The 19,103-nt window shown below is 41.1% G+C and overlaps 1 protein-coding gene across 1 annotated transcript in view; it reads left to right on the top strand.

The window, feature by feature from the left end:
• ano2a (anoctamin 2a) overlaps window positions 1–19,103 on the top strand; it is a 44,154-nt gene extending 25,051 nt beyond the window's left edge. Inside the window, exons 21-26 of the mRNA XM_077193764.1 lie at window positions 149–300; window positions 14,116–14,268; window positions 14,376–14,428; window positions 14,566–14,747; window positions 14,847–14,952; window positions 16,256–19,103. Of these exons, the coding sequence (XP_077049879.1) occupies window positions 149–300; window positions 14,116–14,268; window positions 14,376–14,428; window positions 14,566–14,747; window positions 14,847–14,952; window positions 16,256–17,374 (1,765 nt within the window). The 3' untranslated portion in view covers window positions 17,375–19,103. The remainder of the gene's footprint in view (window positions 1–148; window positions 301–14,115; window positions 14,269–14,375; window positions 14,429–14,565; window positions 14,748–14,846; window positions 14,953–16,255) is intronic.

Genomic DNA, 19,103 nt, shown 5'->3' with positions numbered 1-19,103 from the left:
TATTAAAGGAAGCCCCTAACTCTCTTGTTAAATTAAATTTTGATTCTCAACACTGTTTAATATTACCAAAGCAGCGCACAGTGAGTAAAGGAGGAAGAATTGGTTTTAAAATGACACCACTGAGCTGACTTTCGGCTTGACATTACAGGAAGCTGAAGAAGATGTATCGCACATATAAGGAGGAGAAAGATGGATCGGCAGATGAGGAGGACAAAGACTCCAAACGAGAGCCACAGCGCTGGGATTTGGACTATGATCTGGAGCCATATGAGGGTTTAAGCCCAGAGTACATGGAGATGGGTGAGTATCACATGCTCGAACTGAACAATTTTCTACGTTTGGTGCATCGCTTTCATTATTCTACTTGTTTCGAATGGCGTGCATCCTTAAAATGTTTAGCAGCATGTCGTAACTATGTGCTTGGTACATTTACAATTTAATTTGTTTAAAAATAGACAAGTTTAAACTAAAGACTAGTTCAAACTAGACATGTGCAGGTATATGGATATACAATGTATCACAATAATGAATATGCACTATATTGTTATCGTGGGCACTTAAAATACAGTGAATAATTATTTATTACAAATTATTCCGATTTTTAGAATGTATTTTAAGAATACTTTCCCATCAACTGATTAAAATGCACAACACCGCTGCGTCAAAGAGGCACGCACACTCTTATGTAAACAAGCCCAACAGGAATGAAAGCATTTGCAGAATGAGTTAAGATGTAATGAAAATGCACATTCACTCTCTGACAGTAGATGGCGCTGATGGAACAACAGACATGCAGCCGTTACCTCAGTAACCCCGTAAACAAAGCAGCTGCACTACTGTTTTGAACAGCCATTCATATTTTTGTATTCGCAAATGCTTAACGCTATTTATTTTTACATTTTAATCTGTAATACAACATGCCCTTGCCTAGATATTGTTTGAAAATGTTTTGATTCTTTATTATTGTTCAGTAACACTTTACAATAAGGCTCAATTAGTTAACATAAACTGTGGATAAAAAAAACTTATAAAGCATTTATTAAAATTTGTTGATTTCAAAATTTAATAATACATTAATAACATTATTTTACTCTATTTAATGGGCCTGAGCTAACAGCCTTCTGTCAGTGAGTTTAATATTTTTTAATTCATATGCCCACTGCATTCCAAAGGACATAAATTATGCCTTCATAGAGCATTTGTATGGAAAATACCGGCGGGCGAGACCACACACTGCAAGCGTACCGCACGTTTCTCATAGCGCATATCCTGTGCAATGAAGCCCGCGAATGTCCTTGTAATTTGCTTCAAACTTTCAGAATTTTTCAGTGAAGGTTCGATAGGTGTGTGTGTAAGGAATTGGTAGCAAGCAGAATACGGGTGTTTTAAAACACACGCAGCATAATTTGCGGTTAAAAAATCTTGTTTTATCATATCGTGATATTATCGCAAATGCAATTAATCGTTCAGCCCTATTAAAATGATAGCCCACAAAAAGCTTGCGATCCAAGTTGTCTGTGTGCTGATTTGCAGAAAAAAAGAATATGAAGAAGAAAATGGTTGCTTGAAGAAGCCATGCTTGCTGATGTTTTATTGCAGATCTATGACTCTTGAAATTCTCCCTTGCCCTGTATCTTGCTCTCTCATTATTAGCTGTAGGTCGTTGTCAATGTAATTTCAGACAAAACACATTTCACACTGCATGACTCTGAATCATAGAAAGGTTCAGATATTTAGCATGCTAAATATCTCACGATCATCGACAACACATTGGCGCTTCCCTCAGGTTACGTCTTCGATCATACACACTACGCGATTGTCACTCAGATTGCCTCAGATTTCGGATATTTGTGTTCGATTTCCCCATAACTGTCGGTGAGTGAAAATCAGGGCTAAAATTGCGCAGTATAACCGGCATAAGTGACGGTGAATAGCAGAGGTAAAATCTGGAACAGGTGTATTGTCAAAGTCTGTTTCCTCTTAGGTTAGTGTTCCCCGTAATGCTGCCACGCAAACTGCTCATTGCACTGGTGAGAGATGTTGGTGAGAGATATTGTTAAAGTGACTTAGAAGTGGTTGATCCTATCTCATATGTGGATGGATCCTTACTAGTATCAGTTTGATAAATATTAGAACCTCGTTGTATAAGAACCATGGGGGGGAACAGAATCCAATGACGAGCAATCCAGCTGTCGAAACCTTTATGGTGAGAGATGTTGAAATGGCTTAAAAGTTGTAGCTTCTGTCCTGTATAGGGATGGATCTGCACATTTTCATTCAGTCAGTCTGTTTTTTAATACATTGGTCTGAACAGACAATTTGCATACAAAAACCGGACCCATTTGTGTTGGTGTGAACTGGCCTAAAGCTTTGTGATATTCAAAGAATGATCATGGTGGATGGGAGACCACAGACCTGACTTGATTGAGGGAAACAATACAACAGTATCAAGTTGATAAGATCCATGACAGATGTAAATGCATGTAAATCAGATTAGCCCTGTAGTAGATCATTCATATTGGTTAGCAGTTCTGTGTGTCAATGACCACTTTAAAGGGGTCATGAACTGCATTGTTTTAATGTTTTTTCACAAGTTAGTTTGCCCATATAATCTTTAAAGCTAATCAGGTTATAATAATAATAAAAATAAATTATTTTATTTGTAACACATTTTATATTTAAGCAAAATCCCAAAGTGCAAATTTTTTTAAATAACCAACCAAAATTAAAAATCAACCAAAACACTTCTAAAAAGGTGATTTTAAGACCGCGTTTAAAAGCATCCACAGGTGTCCTCAGGTGGTCAGGGAGAGCATTCCAGAGACTGGGAGCAGCTGAACAGAAAGCTCGATCTCCCATAGTATGGAGCTTAGTCCTGGGGGGTTTCAGGAGATATGATGATACAGAACGGAGGGAATATCTGGAAGTTTGTGGGATGAGGGGTTCCTTGAGGTAAGGGGGGGCGTCATCATAAATGCACTGGCGTGTGAGGAGGGAGACTTTGTACTCAATCCTGAGTGAGACAGAAACAGTGGAGTGATTTGAGGATGGGGGTGATATGGTCATATTACTGCAGCTTCTAAAGGCTTTTGTCAGTAGTCAAGTCTGGAGGAGACAAAGGTGTGGACAAGCTTTTCCGCATCTTCAAGATTAAAGGGACATTGTGTAGGAATTTCTCCCATCTTGCGGTGAAATTGTATTTTGCATTCAAACAAATTGTGCTCGCCAGTGCCTCGCTTTTTCAAATGTGTGTTGCATCTACGGTAGCTGTTATGTACCAAAAAGCTATGACAAGATGTCTTCTAATGGCACTTCGTCGAGTTTTCCTTCGGGTGAACAGGTTTGTTATTTCAAACAAACTGCAACTTGACTGTTACAGTATGAATTACTGACTGAAAAACATGAACTATTGTAATTAGTAGTTATGCCTTCTTTATTCGTTATATTTTCTGAAGTACGTGCATTGTTAGATCAAAATAACAGTACAATGCAGCCTTTTAAACTTGCCGGGGCAGTGACAAGCGCCTCTCACTGCTCTGCTCTGCTCCTCCGTTTCTGCTGCTTTCAGTTACGTGACGCTGGCTCTGAATGAAAACGCGTTGTGGAAACGCGTTGGCCTAGTACTTTTTGAGCCTCTCTGCTATTATAGTTTTCAAGATGGCGGAACGACATGGAAGCCTCCGTGGACCTACCCGTCATATGTATATAAAGATAATAAATTCTTCGTTTACGAGGATAAGTCAGATAATTGGCAGAGGTATTTGTACACAATTGAGGACATATTTATGAATAAAAATATTGATTTTAGATAATAAAATACCTAAAAAACTAAACGTTATCCCTTTAAGCATAGGACGGAGTTTGGCAATATTCTGAAGGTGGAAGAGGGAGGCCTTACACAGATGTTTGATGTGAGCATCAAAGTTCATATGAGAATCCATTTTAACACGCAGGTTGTTGACTGATGTTGAAAGTGGAATATCCTGGCCAGAGAAAATATTGCTAGTGATGTCTGATGTCTGGAACATGATGAGGGGTACTCCTAGAATAGTTTCTGTCTTTGAGCTGTTTAACTGCAGGAAGTTTAGCTTCATCCACGCCTTTATTTCATCCAGGCAGGTGGTCTGAGTAGATGATGACATTGCAGCAGAGGGGGTTGAATTTGTCCTGAGATAGAGTTTAGAGTTAAGCGTATTTGGCTTGCTGTCCGCAGTGGAGGGGCTCGAGGATGCAGCTTCAACTTAGCTGAGCTAAGAGATACCCCCCTGTGGGACTACTAAAGCTTGGATGATGAGTATGGTAGCAAGATGCCTAAATTATGTTGGTGGAAGGTTGAGGGATGCCAAAACAGCTTATGCCAGAGCCAGGTGAGCGGCTGCTTATATGCTCCAACAGTTAATTTAAAGATTAGATGAATTCACTCCTGCCGAAATTACGTTGTGAACTTCACATAATGTTTCCTGGCTGGGGTGCATTCATAATGTTAGTATGATTTTTTATTTTCATAATTTAGAAATAAAATGCATTTTTCCTACCCTGATTTGATCCCTCTGATTTGAACGCTCTGTATGAAGGGGCGTGTATGCTGTGAGACTTCAGTGTAAACGCCCACTGCTCTGATTGGCTAACATCTTTGCATATGAAATAGCTATTATTATATGTATTGCACTTTCTTTAATTAATTAGAATTAGAATTAAAACTGTTACTTACATGTTGTCGCGTTACTGTTGAGTCCATATCGTAAAATTCTGTTTGCAAAGCATGCACCGAAATTGCGACTGATTTACCAAAGAATCCACTGTGAAATGTACCGAATACAATAAATTATGCTCAACTGGGACATTCACATTGTTGAAAATAAATAACCACTTTCCTAGCATTAGGATCCTTTGGAAGGTAATGTTGTTTTTAGTCCAGTAATCCAACATGCCAGTGGGCGGGGCCAAAGTTGCAATGATGAAGTAGGCGTTGATCCTCTTCTGTAGAGGCGGTCTTTCACCTAGATAGGCAATACAATCTGTTTTTGGACTAACTAGGAAGTTTTCAGCTCTGAAATTTATAGAATATTCTCATAGTATGATGACCTCTTATATGTCAAAAGCTCAAGGAAAATTAGATTTCTCAGTTCATGACCCCTTTAAGCATTGTACGCAGTGATGACTGCCACTTGATTAATGTTGTCACGATACCAAAATTATGATTTCACTCTTCAGGTGTGTGGTAGCGCATGAGTACGACATTGATTTAAGTGTAAGATCCAAAATGGCGCCGCAGATGGCTGCCTCGGTGTGGGGCTCTCCAGCTATTGTGTTGTTTTTGTTCGTTTGTTCTGCGTTTAGTCATTCTTTTCCTATCAGTTTCACCAAAGACAAACTACTGGACATTAGGAAACACACACCAGATAACTTTTCTAAGTTTTTGATTATTCGGGCGTCTTGCAGGACATTCTCGTCGGAGGGGCAGCGTTGTTGTTCAAACGCGCGGTCAGACGCAAACGCGGGAAGCGAGCCGGCGCGCTGGTTAAACTCCACGAGCGCGGCCTCCGCACTGCACTCCCCAGTATCTCTCGCAAATCTCCGATCCCTTCCTAACAAAACGGACGAACTTCTTCTCCTCACCCGCACTAACAAGGATTTTTTAAACTCAGTCAGTATTTTCCTTTCCAGCTCATTATACCTCATTACGCGTTAATGTGCCACGCCCACGGAGAGCGCGCGGTATTCAGACGCAAATGATCTAAGGCAAGCCATGCAAACATGCCAACGCCCACCAGCTGGATTATAAAATCATGTTTAGTGAGTTTCTTACTACCGCTGTGAACACAGCGTATCCCTACCCTGTGAGGAATAATACTATCTAATAACCCTGGAAAATGTACCAGAAGTGCTGGTAGTTTCATTTCGAGGAGCAACGGATCCAGCTGATGTAGTGATTTTGGGTTTTTTGGGGACAGGAATGATAGTGGAGCGTTTGAAGCAGCAGGGAACTTCACACTGCTCCAATGATCTATTGAAGATCTGCGTGAAGACCGGGGCCAGTTGGTCAGTGCAGGCTTTTAAACAAGGAGATGAGATGCCGTCTGGGCCTGAGGCTTTCCTAGTCTTCTGTTTTTTGAAGACTCTGCTCACGTCCTCCACACAGACCTTAAGCTCAGGTTGGATGGCAGGAGGGGGGAGTAATGGGAGTGCAGGAGGTGATGGTGATTGTGTGAAGTGCAGGTCAGAGCTGATGATTGGTGTGAATGAGGGCTTTTCAAACCTGCAATAAAATGAGTTTAAATCATCAGCCAGGTGTTGATTGTCCACAGATCGGGGGGATGGTGACTTGTAGTTGGTGATGTTCCTCAGGCCATTCCAGACTCATGATGGGTTGTTGGATGAAAACTGTTTTTTCAGTTTTTCAGAGTAGCTTCTTTTATCAACTCTGATCTCCTTTGTCAGTCTGTTTCTGGCCTGGTTATACAAGATTTTATTCCCACTTCTGTAGGCATCCTCTTTGGCATGACGAAGGTGTTTGGTTTTCCCACTAAACCATGGTTTATCATTAGTAAATGATAAGAATGTCCTGGTAGGAATGCATGTATCCTCACAGAAACTTATATATGATGTTATATGTCATTAGTGTATATATATATATATACTACTGCATCATATATATATATGATGAACACCAACTTTCGTTAACCCTCAGGGGTCTGAGGGGTTTTCTGGGTCCTGGAGGTGTTTTGTGGCCTTATTTCAGACACTTTAAGTTTTAGTTTTTTCAATAACCATGCATAAACAATATTCTCTCAAAAATACAAACATGTACATACATGTTGCTCACATATTACGGTAGCCCTGTTTGTGCTAAATAGAGTGAATTTACACCTTTGCCATTAACATGTTTATAAATAACTGAAAAAAGCACAAATGTCAGAGCATGTCAGAACACCTCCAGGACCCAGAAAACCCCTCAGACCCCTGAGGGATTACGAAAGTTGGTGTTCAGATGTAACAGCACTGAAGAAGATGTGCTCTCCTAATTTAGAGGCACATTTAATAAACTGTAAACCTTTCTACTCGCCTCGGGAGTTTTCCCCTTTCATTCTCGTGAATGTATACATCCCTCCAGACGTGTGCGTGAGCGCGGCGCTACAACAGCTGGCTGAACAAATAGCTGAAACAGAACAAAGGTATCCTGACTCTCTTTTAATCATTCTTGGGGATTTTAACAAAGCAAATCTTTCCCGTGAACTACCAAAATACAGACAGCACGTTACATGTCCCACCAGAGACAGTGATACAATGGACCACTGTTACACCACAATAAAAAATGCGTATCACTCCGTTCCACGGGCAGCTTTGGGGCTCTCTGATCACTGATTGGTTCATCTCATACCGACCTACAAGCAGAAACTGAAATCAGCTAAACCTGTAATAAGGACTGTAAAAAGATGAACTAATGAAGCAGAGCAGAATCTACAGGCCTGCTTTGATTGCACTGATTGGACTGTTTTTGAAGCTGCTACCAACGATTTGGATGAGCTCACAGATACTGTAACATCATATATAAGTTTCTGTGAGGATACATGCATTCCTACCAGGACATTCTTATCATTTACTAATGATAAACCATGGTTTACTGGGAAACTCAAACACCTTTGTCATGCCAAAGAGGATGCCTACAGAAGTGGGAATAAAATCTTGTATAACCAGGCCAGAAACAGACTGACAAAGGAGATCAGAGTTGCTAAAAGAAGCTACTCTGAAAAACTGAAAAAACAGTTTTCATCCAACAACCCATCATGAGTCTGGAATGGCCTGAGGAACATCACCAACTACAAGTCACCATCCCCGATCTGTGGACAATCAACACCTGGCTGATGATTTAAACTCATTTTATTGCAGGTTTGAAAAGCCATCATTCACACCAATCATCAGCTCTGACCTGCACTTCACACAATCACCATCACCTCCTGCACTCCCATTACTCCCCCCTCCTGCCATCCAACCTGAGCTTAAGGTCTGTGTGGAGGACGTGAGCAGAGTCTTCAAAAAACAGAAGACTAGGAAAGCCTCAGGCCCAGACGGCATCTCATCTGCTTGTTTAAAAGCCTGCACTGACCAACTGGCCCCGGTCTTCATGCAGATCTTCAATAGATCATTGGAGCAGTGTGAAGTTCCCTGCTGCTTCAAATGCTCCACTATCATTCCTGTCCCCAAAAAACCCAAAATCACTGGACTTAATGACTACAGACCTGTCGCTCTCACGTCTGTGGTCATGAAGTCGTTTGAAAGACTGGTGTTGGCCCACCTGAAGGACATCACTGGACCCCTGCTGGATCCCTTTCAGTTTGCTTACAGAGCTAACAGGTCTGTGGATGATGCAGTCAACATGGGACTGCATTATATCCTGCAACATCTCGACAGACATGGGACTTATGCAAGGAATCCTCTTTGTGGACTTCAGTTCGGCCTTCAATACCATCATGCCTGATCTTCTCACAGCCAAATTGACCCAGCTCTCCATACCATCCTCGATCTGTCAGTGAGACTGGGGAAACTCACATCCAGGACTTTCACCAACAGCACTGGCGCTCCCCAAGGGTGCGTTCTCTCCCCACTGCTCTTCTCCCTGTACACTAATGACTGCACTTTTAAAGACCCCACTGTCAAGCTCCTGAAATTTGCCGACACACCACTGTCATCGGTCTCATCCAAAACGGTGATGACTCTGCTTACAGACTGGAGGTTCAACAGCTGGCTGTCTGGTGCAGTTATAACAACCTTGAGCTGAACACGCTCAAAACAGTGGAGATGATCGTGGACTTCAGGAGGAACAGCCCAGCACTCCCCCCACTCACCATCACGAACAGCACTGTGGAAGCAGTGGAGTCATTCAGGTTCCTGGGCACTTCCATCTCTCAGGACCTGAAGTGGGACAATCACATTGACTCCATTGTGAAAAAATCCCAGCAGAGACTGTACTTCCTTCGCCAGCTGAGGAAGTTCAACTTGCCACAGGACCTGCTGATTCAGTTCTACTCAGCCGTCATTGAGTCTGTTTTATGCACTTCCATCACTGTCTGGTTTGGTTCAGCTACCAAATAAGACATCAGGAGACTACAACGGACAGTCCGGACTGCAGAGAGGATTATTGGTGCCCCCCTGCCAAACCTCCAGGACCTGTACTCTTCCAGAGTGAGGAAGAGAGCAGGTAAAATCATCACAGACTCCACTCACCCTGGACACCACCTGTTTGAACTGTTACCGTCAAGACGGCGACTCAGATCACTGGCCACAAAAACATCTCGGCACAGGAACAGTTTCTTCCCACAGGCCATTTCCCTCCTGAACAGTTAACACTCCTCCCAAGGCATATGCCTTTAAGTGCAATACTCCCACTGTTTAGTGCAATACCCTACAACTCAGGTGATACTTATATGTACAGGTCCTTCTCAAAAAATTAGCATATTGTGATAAAGTTCATTATTTTCCATAATGTAATGATAAAAATTAAACTTTCATATATTTTAGATTCATTGCACACCAACTGAAATATTTCAGGTCTTTTATTGTTTTAATACTGATGATTTTGGCATACAGCTCATGAAAACCCAAAATTCCTGTCTCAAAAAATTAGCATATTTCATCCGACCAATAAAAGAAGTGTTTTTAATACAAAAAAAAAAGTCAACCTTCAAATAATTATGTTCAGTTATGCACCCAATAGTCAATACTTGGTCGGGAATCCTTTTGCAGAAATGACTGCTTCAATGTGGCGTGGCATGGAGGCAATCAGCCTGTGGCACTGCTGAGGTGTTATGGAGGCCCAGGATGCTTCGATAGCGGCCTTAAGCTCATCCAGAGTGTTGGGTCTTGCGTCTCTCAACTTTCTCTTCACAATATCCCACAGATTCTCTATGGGGTTCAGGTCAGGAGAGTTGGCAGGCCAATTGAGCACAGTAATACCATGGTCAGTAAACCATTTACCAGTGGTTTTGGCACTGTGAGCAGGTGCCAGGTCGTGCTGAAGAATGAAATCTTCATCTCCATAAAGCTTTTCAGCAGATGGAAGCATGAAGTGCTCCAAAATCTCCTGATAGCTAGCTGCATTGACCCTGCCCTTGATAAAACACAGTGGACCAACACCAGCAGCTGACATGGCACCCCAGACCATCACTGACTGTAGGTACTTGACACTGGACTTCAGGTATTTTGGCATTTCCTTCTCCCTAGTCTTCCTCCAGACTCTGGCACCTTGATTTCCGAATGACATGCAAAACTGAGCAACAGTCCAGTGTTGCTTCTCTGTAGCCCAGGTCAGGCGCTTCTGCCGCTGTTTCTGGTTCAAAAGTGTCTTGACCTGGGGAATGCGGCACCTGTAGCCCATTTCCTGCACACGCCTGTGCACGGTGGCTCTGGATGTTTCTACTCCAGACTCAGTCCACTGCTTCCGCAGGTCCCCAAGGTCTGGAATCGGTCCTTCTCCACAATCTTCCTCAGGGTCCGGTCACCTCTTCTCGTTGGGCAGCGTTTTTTTGCCACACTTTTTCCTTCCCACAGACTTCCCATTGAGGTGGCTTGATACAGCACTCTGGGAACAGCCTATTTGTTCAGAAATTTCTTTCTGTGTCTTACCCTCTTGCTTGAGGGTGTCAATGATTGCCTTCTGGACAGCAGTCAGGTCGCCAGTCTTACCCATGATTGCGGTTTTGAGTAATGAAACAGGCTGGGAGTTTTTAAAAGCCTCAAGAATCTTTTGTAGGTGTTTAGAGTTAATTAGTTGATTCAGATGATTAGGTTAATAGCTTGTTTAGAGACCCTTTTCATGATATGCTAATTTTTTGAGACAGGAATTTTGGGTTTTCATGAGCTGTATGCCAAAATCATCAGTATTAAAACAATAAAAGACCTGAAATATTTCAGTTGGTGTGCAATGAATCTAAAATATATAAAAGTATAATTTTATCATTACATTATGGAAAATAATGAACTTTATCACAATATGCTAATTTTTTGAGAAGGACCTGTAGATTTATTTATTTATAATACTCAAAACACTATAAATATGTTCACAATCTGTAAATCTGAAAATGTCTATACTGACTAAACCCAACTGTGATACTTTCATTCTCATATATTTATATTTTTATTTTTTATTCTTATAATCTTGTTGTATTTGTGTATGTCCACTGGAAGCCTCAGTACCAAAACACATTCCTTGTGTGTGCAAGCACACTTGGCAATAAAGCTCTTTCTGATTCTGATTCTGATTTATTTTTTTTAGGCTTATTGCACTTAATAACTCTTTTTAACATCAAGCATGTCCCTGGCTTTATTTTCTCATTCATGAATTTTTCTTTAACGCTCTAACGGGTCAATAACTTGTAGCAGTCCTCTGCTGCATGGATAAATAAAGTTTGGCATAGTCAGTGTTCCTGCAGAGAGTGGAAGCAGAGCCCTGCTGTCGCATGTCAACACAACTCAGGAAATGCAGCTCTTATTAAAACACTGTCTTAAAGTACTTGTACTAGTAAAATAAAAATGTGTTGTTTTTAAAGGGTAACTAAACCCCAAAACAACTTTTTTAAGTAAATGTGTAAAGACTGGGGCTTTATTAATGCTGTTCATTGATTCAAGTAACTTTTTTGACATTTGTGTATAAAATGTTTTAATTCTACAATATATGGTGTAGAAACGTCTGAGTGCTGACCGCTTCAGGTTGAACGGTGGCTGCTGCAGTTGAATTTTCCTATTGGATGTTTGCGGTGGTTCGTGACGTAAGGGGTGGGAGGTGACGTAAGCAGGTTCCAGCTCACCACGCCCTTGGTACGAGCTACCGCGCCCTTGGCAGTATAAAAACCATCTTGTTTCGTCAAAACCACTGTAGCGAGTCAGGAGTTGGAATTGCCAGTATTGAAAACGATCAGAGTATTTTAGCATCTATTTAGCATAGCATTTATATAGTTATTTAGATTATTTTGTGTAGCCTAGGTAGTTAATTAGCATAGTTGTTAGTGTAGGATTGCACGGGCGTCAGTTTGGTTTGAAATGTGCTGGGGACAGAGACGCATTCGGAAGTGCATTTTCAGAAGTGCTGGGTACAAACTTGTCAAACTGTGCATCATCTCTGCTCAACCCGTAAATAAATGCATTGATCCACAAATTTTTTTTCAGTTCTTAAATGGTCTAGTGGTAGATCTTTTGCCAAGCGTGTCAGAGGTTACGGGTTCTAATTCCGCACTCGTATAGTTTTTTCTCTCTCATCATAACTGAATATGTTCATCAGTCTCCACAACGGTGATAGAGTGAAGAGTGTGTCCGAGTGAAGACTGCGCGAGCCAGAACACAGTATCCATGACACTGATAGCAGTGGCAAACGAGCGCTCAGTCTGATTTAAAAAACAACACATTTTAGCGCTAGATCTCTTATTTAATGGCTAACTAAATGACTGCTCTGGTAGTTAACATTTACATTACATTTACATTTATTCATTTAGCAGACGCTTTTATCCAAAGCGACTTACAAATGAGAACAATAGAAGCAGTTAAACTAACAGTAGGACAACAATACGTAAGTGCTATAACCCCTCTCAGTTTAACTTTAGTGCAGTTTTTTTTTTTTTTTAAATAGAAGAGAAGAGAAAGTGTTAGTATTACTGAATCAAGTGCTGCCGAAAAAGATACGTCTTCAGCAGAGCACTTTTCTTGAAAGTGGCTACTGACTCAGAAGCTCTGGTTGAGTTAGGCAGATCATTCCACCAACAGGGAACATTCATGGTAAAGGTCCGAGAAAGAGATTTTGTGCCTCTTTGAGATGGTACCACAAGACGACATTCGCTAGCAGAGCGCAGGTTTCTGGATGGCACATAAGTCTGAAGTAATGAGTTTAGGTAAGAGGGAGCAGTGCCAGTGGCAAACATCAGTGCCTTGAATTTAATGCGAGCGGCAACTGGCAACCAGTGCAATTTTGTGAGGAGAGGAGTGACGTGTGCTCTCTTCGGCTCATTAAAGACCACTCTGGCTGCAGCATTCTGGATCAATTGTAGAGGTTTGACAGAGCAAGCTGGAAGACCAGCCAGGAGAGCATTACAATAGTCCAGTCTGGATAAAACAAGTGCTTGGACAAGGAGTTGTGTACCATGCTCTGTAAGGAAGGGCCTGATCCTCCTAATGTTGTGCATGGCAAATCTGCCGGACCGGGCAGTCCTAGCAATGTGGTCTGTGAATTTCAACTGATCATCAATTACAACCCCAAGGTTCCTAGCTGACCTTGATGGAGTTATGGATGACGAGCCTAGCTGAATGGAGACTGGAGATGTTTTATTTATTTGTATTAGGTACATCCGTGTCTTAATGTTTCCGCTCAGCCCCTCCCCCGGTTCATCCCCTCTATCTCCGCTGGGCTCTGTCCACTTTTCCAGCATTTTTCAAATATTGCCAGTGGGTGGAGTCAGGCTCTGACCAGGGGTTTAGTTACCCTTTAAAAGCAGAGTATCTCGATACCTTTGTAGTGCCGGTATATCTGGCAACACTACACTTCCTTTGCTTTACTTTCTGTCAAAACGTCTATGTCCCTTTGGATTAAAAAAGTAAAGAAAAAACATTTAAATATAAATGCATCAAGAAAAAAATGACTCCAGACTGTTATAGAGAATCTGGCAGTGGCAGACATCCCAAGTCTCCCGGGAGTGCCGGGACAGTTCGTGCTCCAAACCGTGTAGTGCGCGCACCAACCCCCCAAATCATCTCGCCCACGTAACACAACCCCCACCCCCCACCCCCCACCCCCCCCAGAGCAAATATTACATGAATTATATTTATGTAGTTGTGTATTTTGAAATCCCACCCATCTGCAAGGCAAAATAAGTAATACTTAGTAATAGTAATTAGTATTAGTAATACTTGCAGTAATTCTTCACTGTAGTCACACAGCTGTATGTGAAGCCATAGTGGCACAATGATTAACAAGAAACATAAAAAATATCAAAATGTATGCCAACACCTGCTCTATACTTAATATTATCAGTTTATTAAAAGAGATTTAGCGATGGTGTTTAAAGATGCCTGTAATGAATCCGGTTTGATTAAGGACATGGATCACTGATGTATGTGTTTGCTTGTCTGCAGTTATTCAGTATGGATTTGTCACACTCTTTGTGGCCTCCTTCCCGCTGGCACCAGTCTTCGCTCTGCTTAATAACGTCATTGAAATCCGACTAGATGCGGCAAAATTCGTCACTGAAATACGCCGACCGGATGCAGTCAGTGCTAAAGAGATTGGTATGAAATATAGCAGCAAATATGGACAGACTTATTCATGGTTACACTTAACATGACTGTTATTCATTCTAGTTCACACTGTTGCATATTTATCTTTCTTTTCACAGGCATATGGTACAACATCTTGAGTGGAATCAGCAAGTTTGCTGTCATTACTAATGTGAGAGTTAAGACAGAGATTGTGACTTATGATGAAAAATATATATATTTAGTTGCTGCTGGTTGTTAGTATGATTTATCTTATTGCATGCAGATATTTTCAACATTTTTTCCTCTTTCTATCTTTATTCCATCAAGGCATTTGTGATCTCCTTCACATCGGAGTTCATTCCTCGGATGGTGTATCAGTATTTGTACAGTGAGACAGGCACCATGCATGGTTTTACAAACCACACACTGGCTTATTTCAACACAAGCAACTTTAAACCTGGTACTGCCCCACATGACACTGATTTTGACAGACAACTCCGTATTTGCAGGTACACACAACACACATGCATACACATGCTCATGTGAACTGTACTCGCCTACATACCTGATATCATTCTCTCTGCTCGAACAATTCCTCATCTTCATAGGTACAAAGACTATCGAGATCCACCCTGGTCTCCCGAGTCTTACCAGCTTTCTAAGCAGTACTGGTCTGTGCTTGCTGCACGCCTGGCTTTTGTTATTTTTTTCCAGGTCAGTTTTTGTTACTGCTTTTCTTGTTGTTCAAGGAACATTGTGGGTTAAATACAACTTAAGCTCTCTGTACCTTAAAAAAATAAATAATTTAGTCTGTGCAACATTTTTCAACGAATGTCATGGCCATGTCATCCTGATATCTTTTACTCTTTTACTTGATATCCATGCAAGGATAGCAGGAAGAGTCGTGATGTAATATCCCTAAAGCTTTTGTTCATATGTCCATATAATCTTTGCACAATGAAGGCAAACAGATTTAGCTTTCTGTTCAGAATGAGTGGGCTCAAGCTGTCTAATTTCCCTCCTTTGAACTACTGGTAGAAGATTAAAATAGAGCTGAAATATTATAAATAAAGGTGGAGGTGGGGGTGGGGGGGGTTGGGGGGGTGCCGGAAGAACTGTGACCTAACTAACAAAAGCAGCAGTGGCCTATTTACCTCTGATTGACAGATGGACATGATTATTTTAGAATTCCATAAGCACATGCAGAAAATACCACCAAATAGTATTTATAAAAATAATGCTTAAGCTGAACTCTGTATATTTATTTTTAAAACCCAACATACCCCATATAGGCAGTGTTAACTTTTACAGTTTTTCTTTCAGTCATTGTCTTTTGATAAAAATGTCCATTAAATTAAAGCATTAGTCCATCTTCTAGCTTTTATTTGACTAAAATGGCATATGATTTTTGTTAATGACTAGAATTTTCTGATGATAATATGCAAAATAACAAAAATGTTCCAATCTGTAACAGACCAAACTTTGACCAAATGTAAAAAAATAAAATGTATAAACATTTATTAATTACTTTGTTAAACATAAGAATTATCAACATAAAATATATCATGAAAACCTCCCTACGTTTAGTCATTGTGAATCTTTTTTGTTTGATCTTTATTATTTTTACAAAAAGAAAAACTCTTTGTCACCAAACTTTTCACTGACAAGATTGAAGTTGGCATGAAACGGGAGTTGCAAAGGTATTTTCTTTCCTATTGTGACATATCCGAGTAAAACGACTTTTCTCTAATGCTGTGATCTCATGTGAGTGACAGGTTGTCCCGTCCTCACACCTAGACAGATACATAATTTGTAATAAACACTGCAATATTCCATAAAAATAAGACTTGTAAATTTTGATTTCATGATTGACTTTAATGCTTCCAACAGACTTCCAATGTAAGTCTGTTGGACTTGCAAAGTCTGATGTTCTTGCAAACTGAGAAACAAATCAAAATTACTTAGAGCTTAAATATAGTGGACTGGATGTTTGATTCTGTATGTTGTTGTGTTGTAGAACTTGGCCATGTTCCTCAGTATGCTGGTGGCTTGGTTGGTCCCAGACGTGCCTCGTTCTCTGAAGGAGCAGCTGAAGAGAGAGAAAACACTCCTGATGGATCTTCTGCTCTCCGAGGAGACAGACAAGCAATGCACTCAGTCACACCCACTGACGACTACCAACACTGATGTAGTCATTAAGGGTTTAGAGGAAGGATCACATGAGGATCTGCCTGTCTGCAGTGGGGTAATGCTAAGCCAGTCAGATGAAGAGCTGAAAGAACTTCGGGTGACCAACGAAGAGGAGGAAGAGCTTGAGGAAAAATCAGAAGAGGAACCCATAGCATCCACCAGTGCTCTACCTGATGATAAACTTCAAAATTTAACCTGTGAAAGTCTCAATTCAACTTCAGAGTCCCTGTCTAAGATAGCCTGTCATGATGAATCGCCCACTACACCATCAGCATGTTCAAACCAGTCCGTTCAAATAGTCAAAACCACCTCACTATCACGGCACTGGGAGTTTGACTCAAATGGACCTCCACCTCGAGACCCAAGTTGCAAGGCTAAGAGCCGTTGCCGAACACTTCCAACAAAGCCTGGAGGTCCTGAAGCTGAGGAGCGTGCAATCAGACCCAGCCACTCCTCCACATTCACACACCGCGACCAGAAAGTTCCTCCATCTCCTAAAGAACTCTCCTGGAACGTCCTTAGAGCACTGTCTACAACCAAGCCCTCTGGAAGCCAAACATCTGTCTCTGATTCACTGGATTTAGAGCTCACGTCCAGCCCTTCGATAGCACTTCCTCGCCCACCGTCCAGACCAGAGCTTGCTAGCAGCCTTTCAACATTCTTGCCACGTCCTCCTTCGAAACCAGAGCTCGTGGGCAGCCAGTCAACAGGACTACCACGGCCTCCATCCAAACCCGAGCTAACGGGAAGTTCAATGAAAGGGCTCCCCCCTCATGATCCAAGCTCGAAAGTTAAGGGCCGATGCCAGACTCTTCCTCTGAAGTATAGAGGCTCAGAGACTCCAGGGGAGACGTCAACCAGACCTAGCCATTCCACCACCTTCACAAACCTCAGTCAACAGATCCCACCTTCAGCCAGTGATCTCAAACGTAACACTCCCGTATGAGTGTGACAAGCCGAAGTGGAGAAACACTCCACCTCTTTAGAACCTTGCATCCGATCACTTTAAGTGCCAGGCAGCCCATGCCATCAACAACTCATCTTTGACTCTTATTGATGACTGAACGAGCATCTTCGGTAGCTCTGGATGTAGATCAATTGTTGATGGCTTGGCGGAGGTTCACTTGGTTCCTAACAAGATGTACTACGCCGGTTTATTGACAAATGGAACTCCTTTTGCACGGAATCATCAACTCATTATTGGTGGAACGAGTGCAGCCAATCTGGCTTGTACATTCTGGATATTCTGCTATTCTTCTAGAGCCATTTGACATGGCTTGATGACTCTTAAACATTGTCTTATACTGTGACTTGCCATTCTCTCTTTCACATATAAACACTTGTACAGACATACACACACATCAAATCTCATCCAAATCTTCAACCAGAACTGGTGAGAAGAGAGAGAGGATTAGGAATATGGGCCAAAGGGCTTTGCAGTCCATACTGATTTGTTACTCAGCAAGTGGAACTTTCATTTCATGGTGTTGTGAACATGTACTTAACCAGAATAATAACTAAATGTAAACTGAACACAATACTTCAGCTTCAAAATGAGCCAACTTGTTTGTGGAATTGTCTTTTTGTCTTTGATGGCAACATCTGTAGTGTCTCATCCATATGACAAGTTAGCACGTAGCTTGGCGGTTAGCATGCTCATGACATGATAAAGAAATGTGATGTTGTAATGGATATATAAGACTTGCAAAGCCAATTACAATGTACATTGCAAATACACTGTAGTGTTTTACATAAATCCCATTTAAGCACTATGCTAGCAGAGCTAAAGCTAATGTAAAGCATGCTATATTCACTGTGAAGAGGTTTTCAGGGATTTAGACCCAATCATCACTTTTAAATCATTAAATGAATGCACACTGGCCACGTGCACACTGCCAAGTTTTTAAAGTGTCACCTGCATTTTTTTCAGGAATGAATTAAGTTATCATTGCATTTGTGTACAGAATGCTGGCGTCAATCCTACTACACAAAACAAGCAATAGTTGATGTCTCAGCTGTAACCAAGAAGTAGTTTAGTCTGTTTGGTGTTTTCTATTTTCTATAAAATAATATTAGCATCTGGTAATTTTTAATACATTATTAGTTGTCACTAATACCCGAACTCAGTGCATACAGAATAGGATTAAAAGATTAGTTCACCCAGAATGAAAATGATGTCATCATCATTTACTCGCCCTGATGTCGCTCCGACCAATATTTTCTTTCATCCCTGGAACACAAAATAATAGGTTCTGTTGATTGATATAAGAAAGTTAATGGTTAGCCTATACTTTATAAAATCTAAAAAGAACCAAAATCAAGATAAAGTAGTCCAATGTTTGCTTGTATGCTGTATTCTGAAGTCATTCAACAGCTTGAATGGCAAAAAGACAAAAGTTTTGGGATGAACTGTTAAAACAACTGGAGTGACAACTGTATTTAGCTGCAGTGTGGGCTTGGCCATTGTGTATTAAAATCTGTGTTGTGTGGTGTTGGTGTGTATGATATGCGTTGTGCTACCAGGGATCCATTAGCTAAGAACAGTTACAAACCAGCATTCACATAGAACATTCATGTCCATGCTACAGTATTTCTAGAAATATTCATAAACTTTGAAATATTTTGATATTATAATGAAAAAAAGAATACGGTTCATAATAAAAAGTGTAAAGGAA

Source organism: Siphateles boraxobius, unplaced genomic scaffold (assembly GCF_051911475.1).
Source record: "Siphateles boraxobius isolate OS27281-9 unplaced genomic scaffold, OSU_SipBor_1 31, whole genome shotgun sequence".
In the NCBI taxonomy this organism is placed as follows: Eukaryota; Metazoa; Chordata; class Actinopteri; order Cypriniformes; family Leuciscidae; genus Siphateles; species Siphateles boraxobius.
Note: the sequence above shows the minus strand (reverse complement) of the source record. Positions and strands in the feature narration are given on the sequence as shown.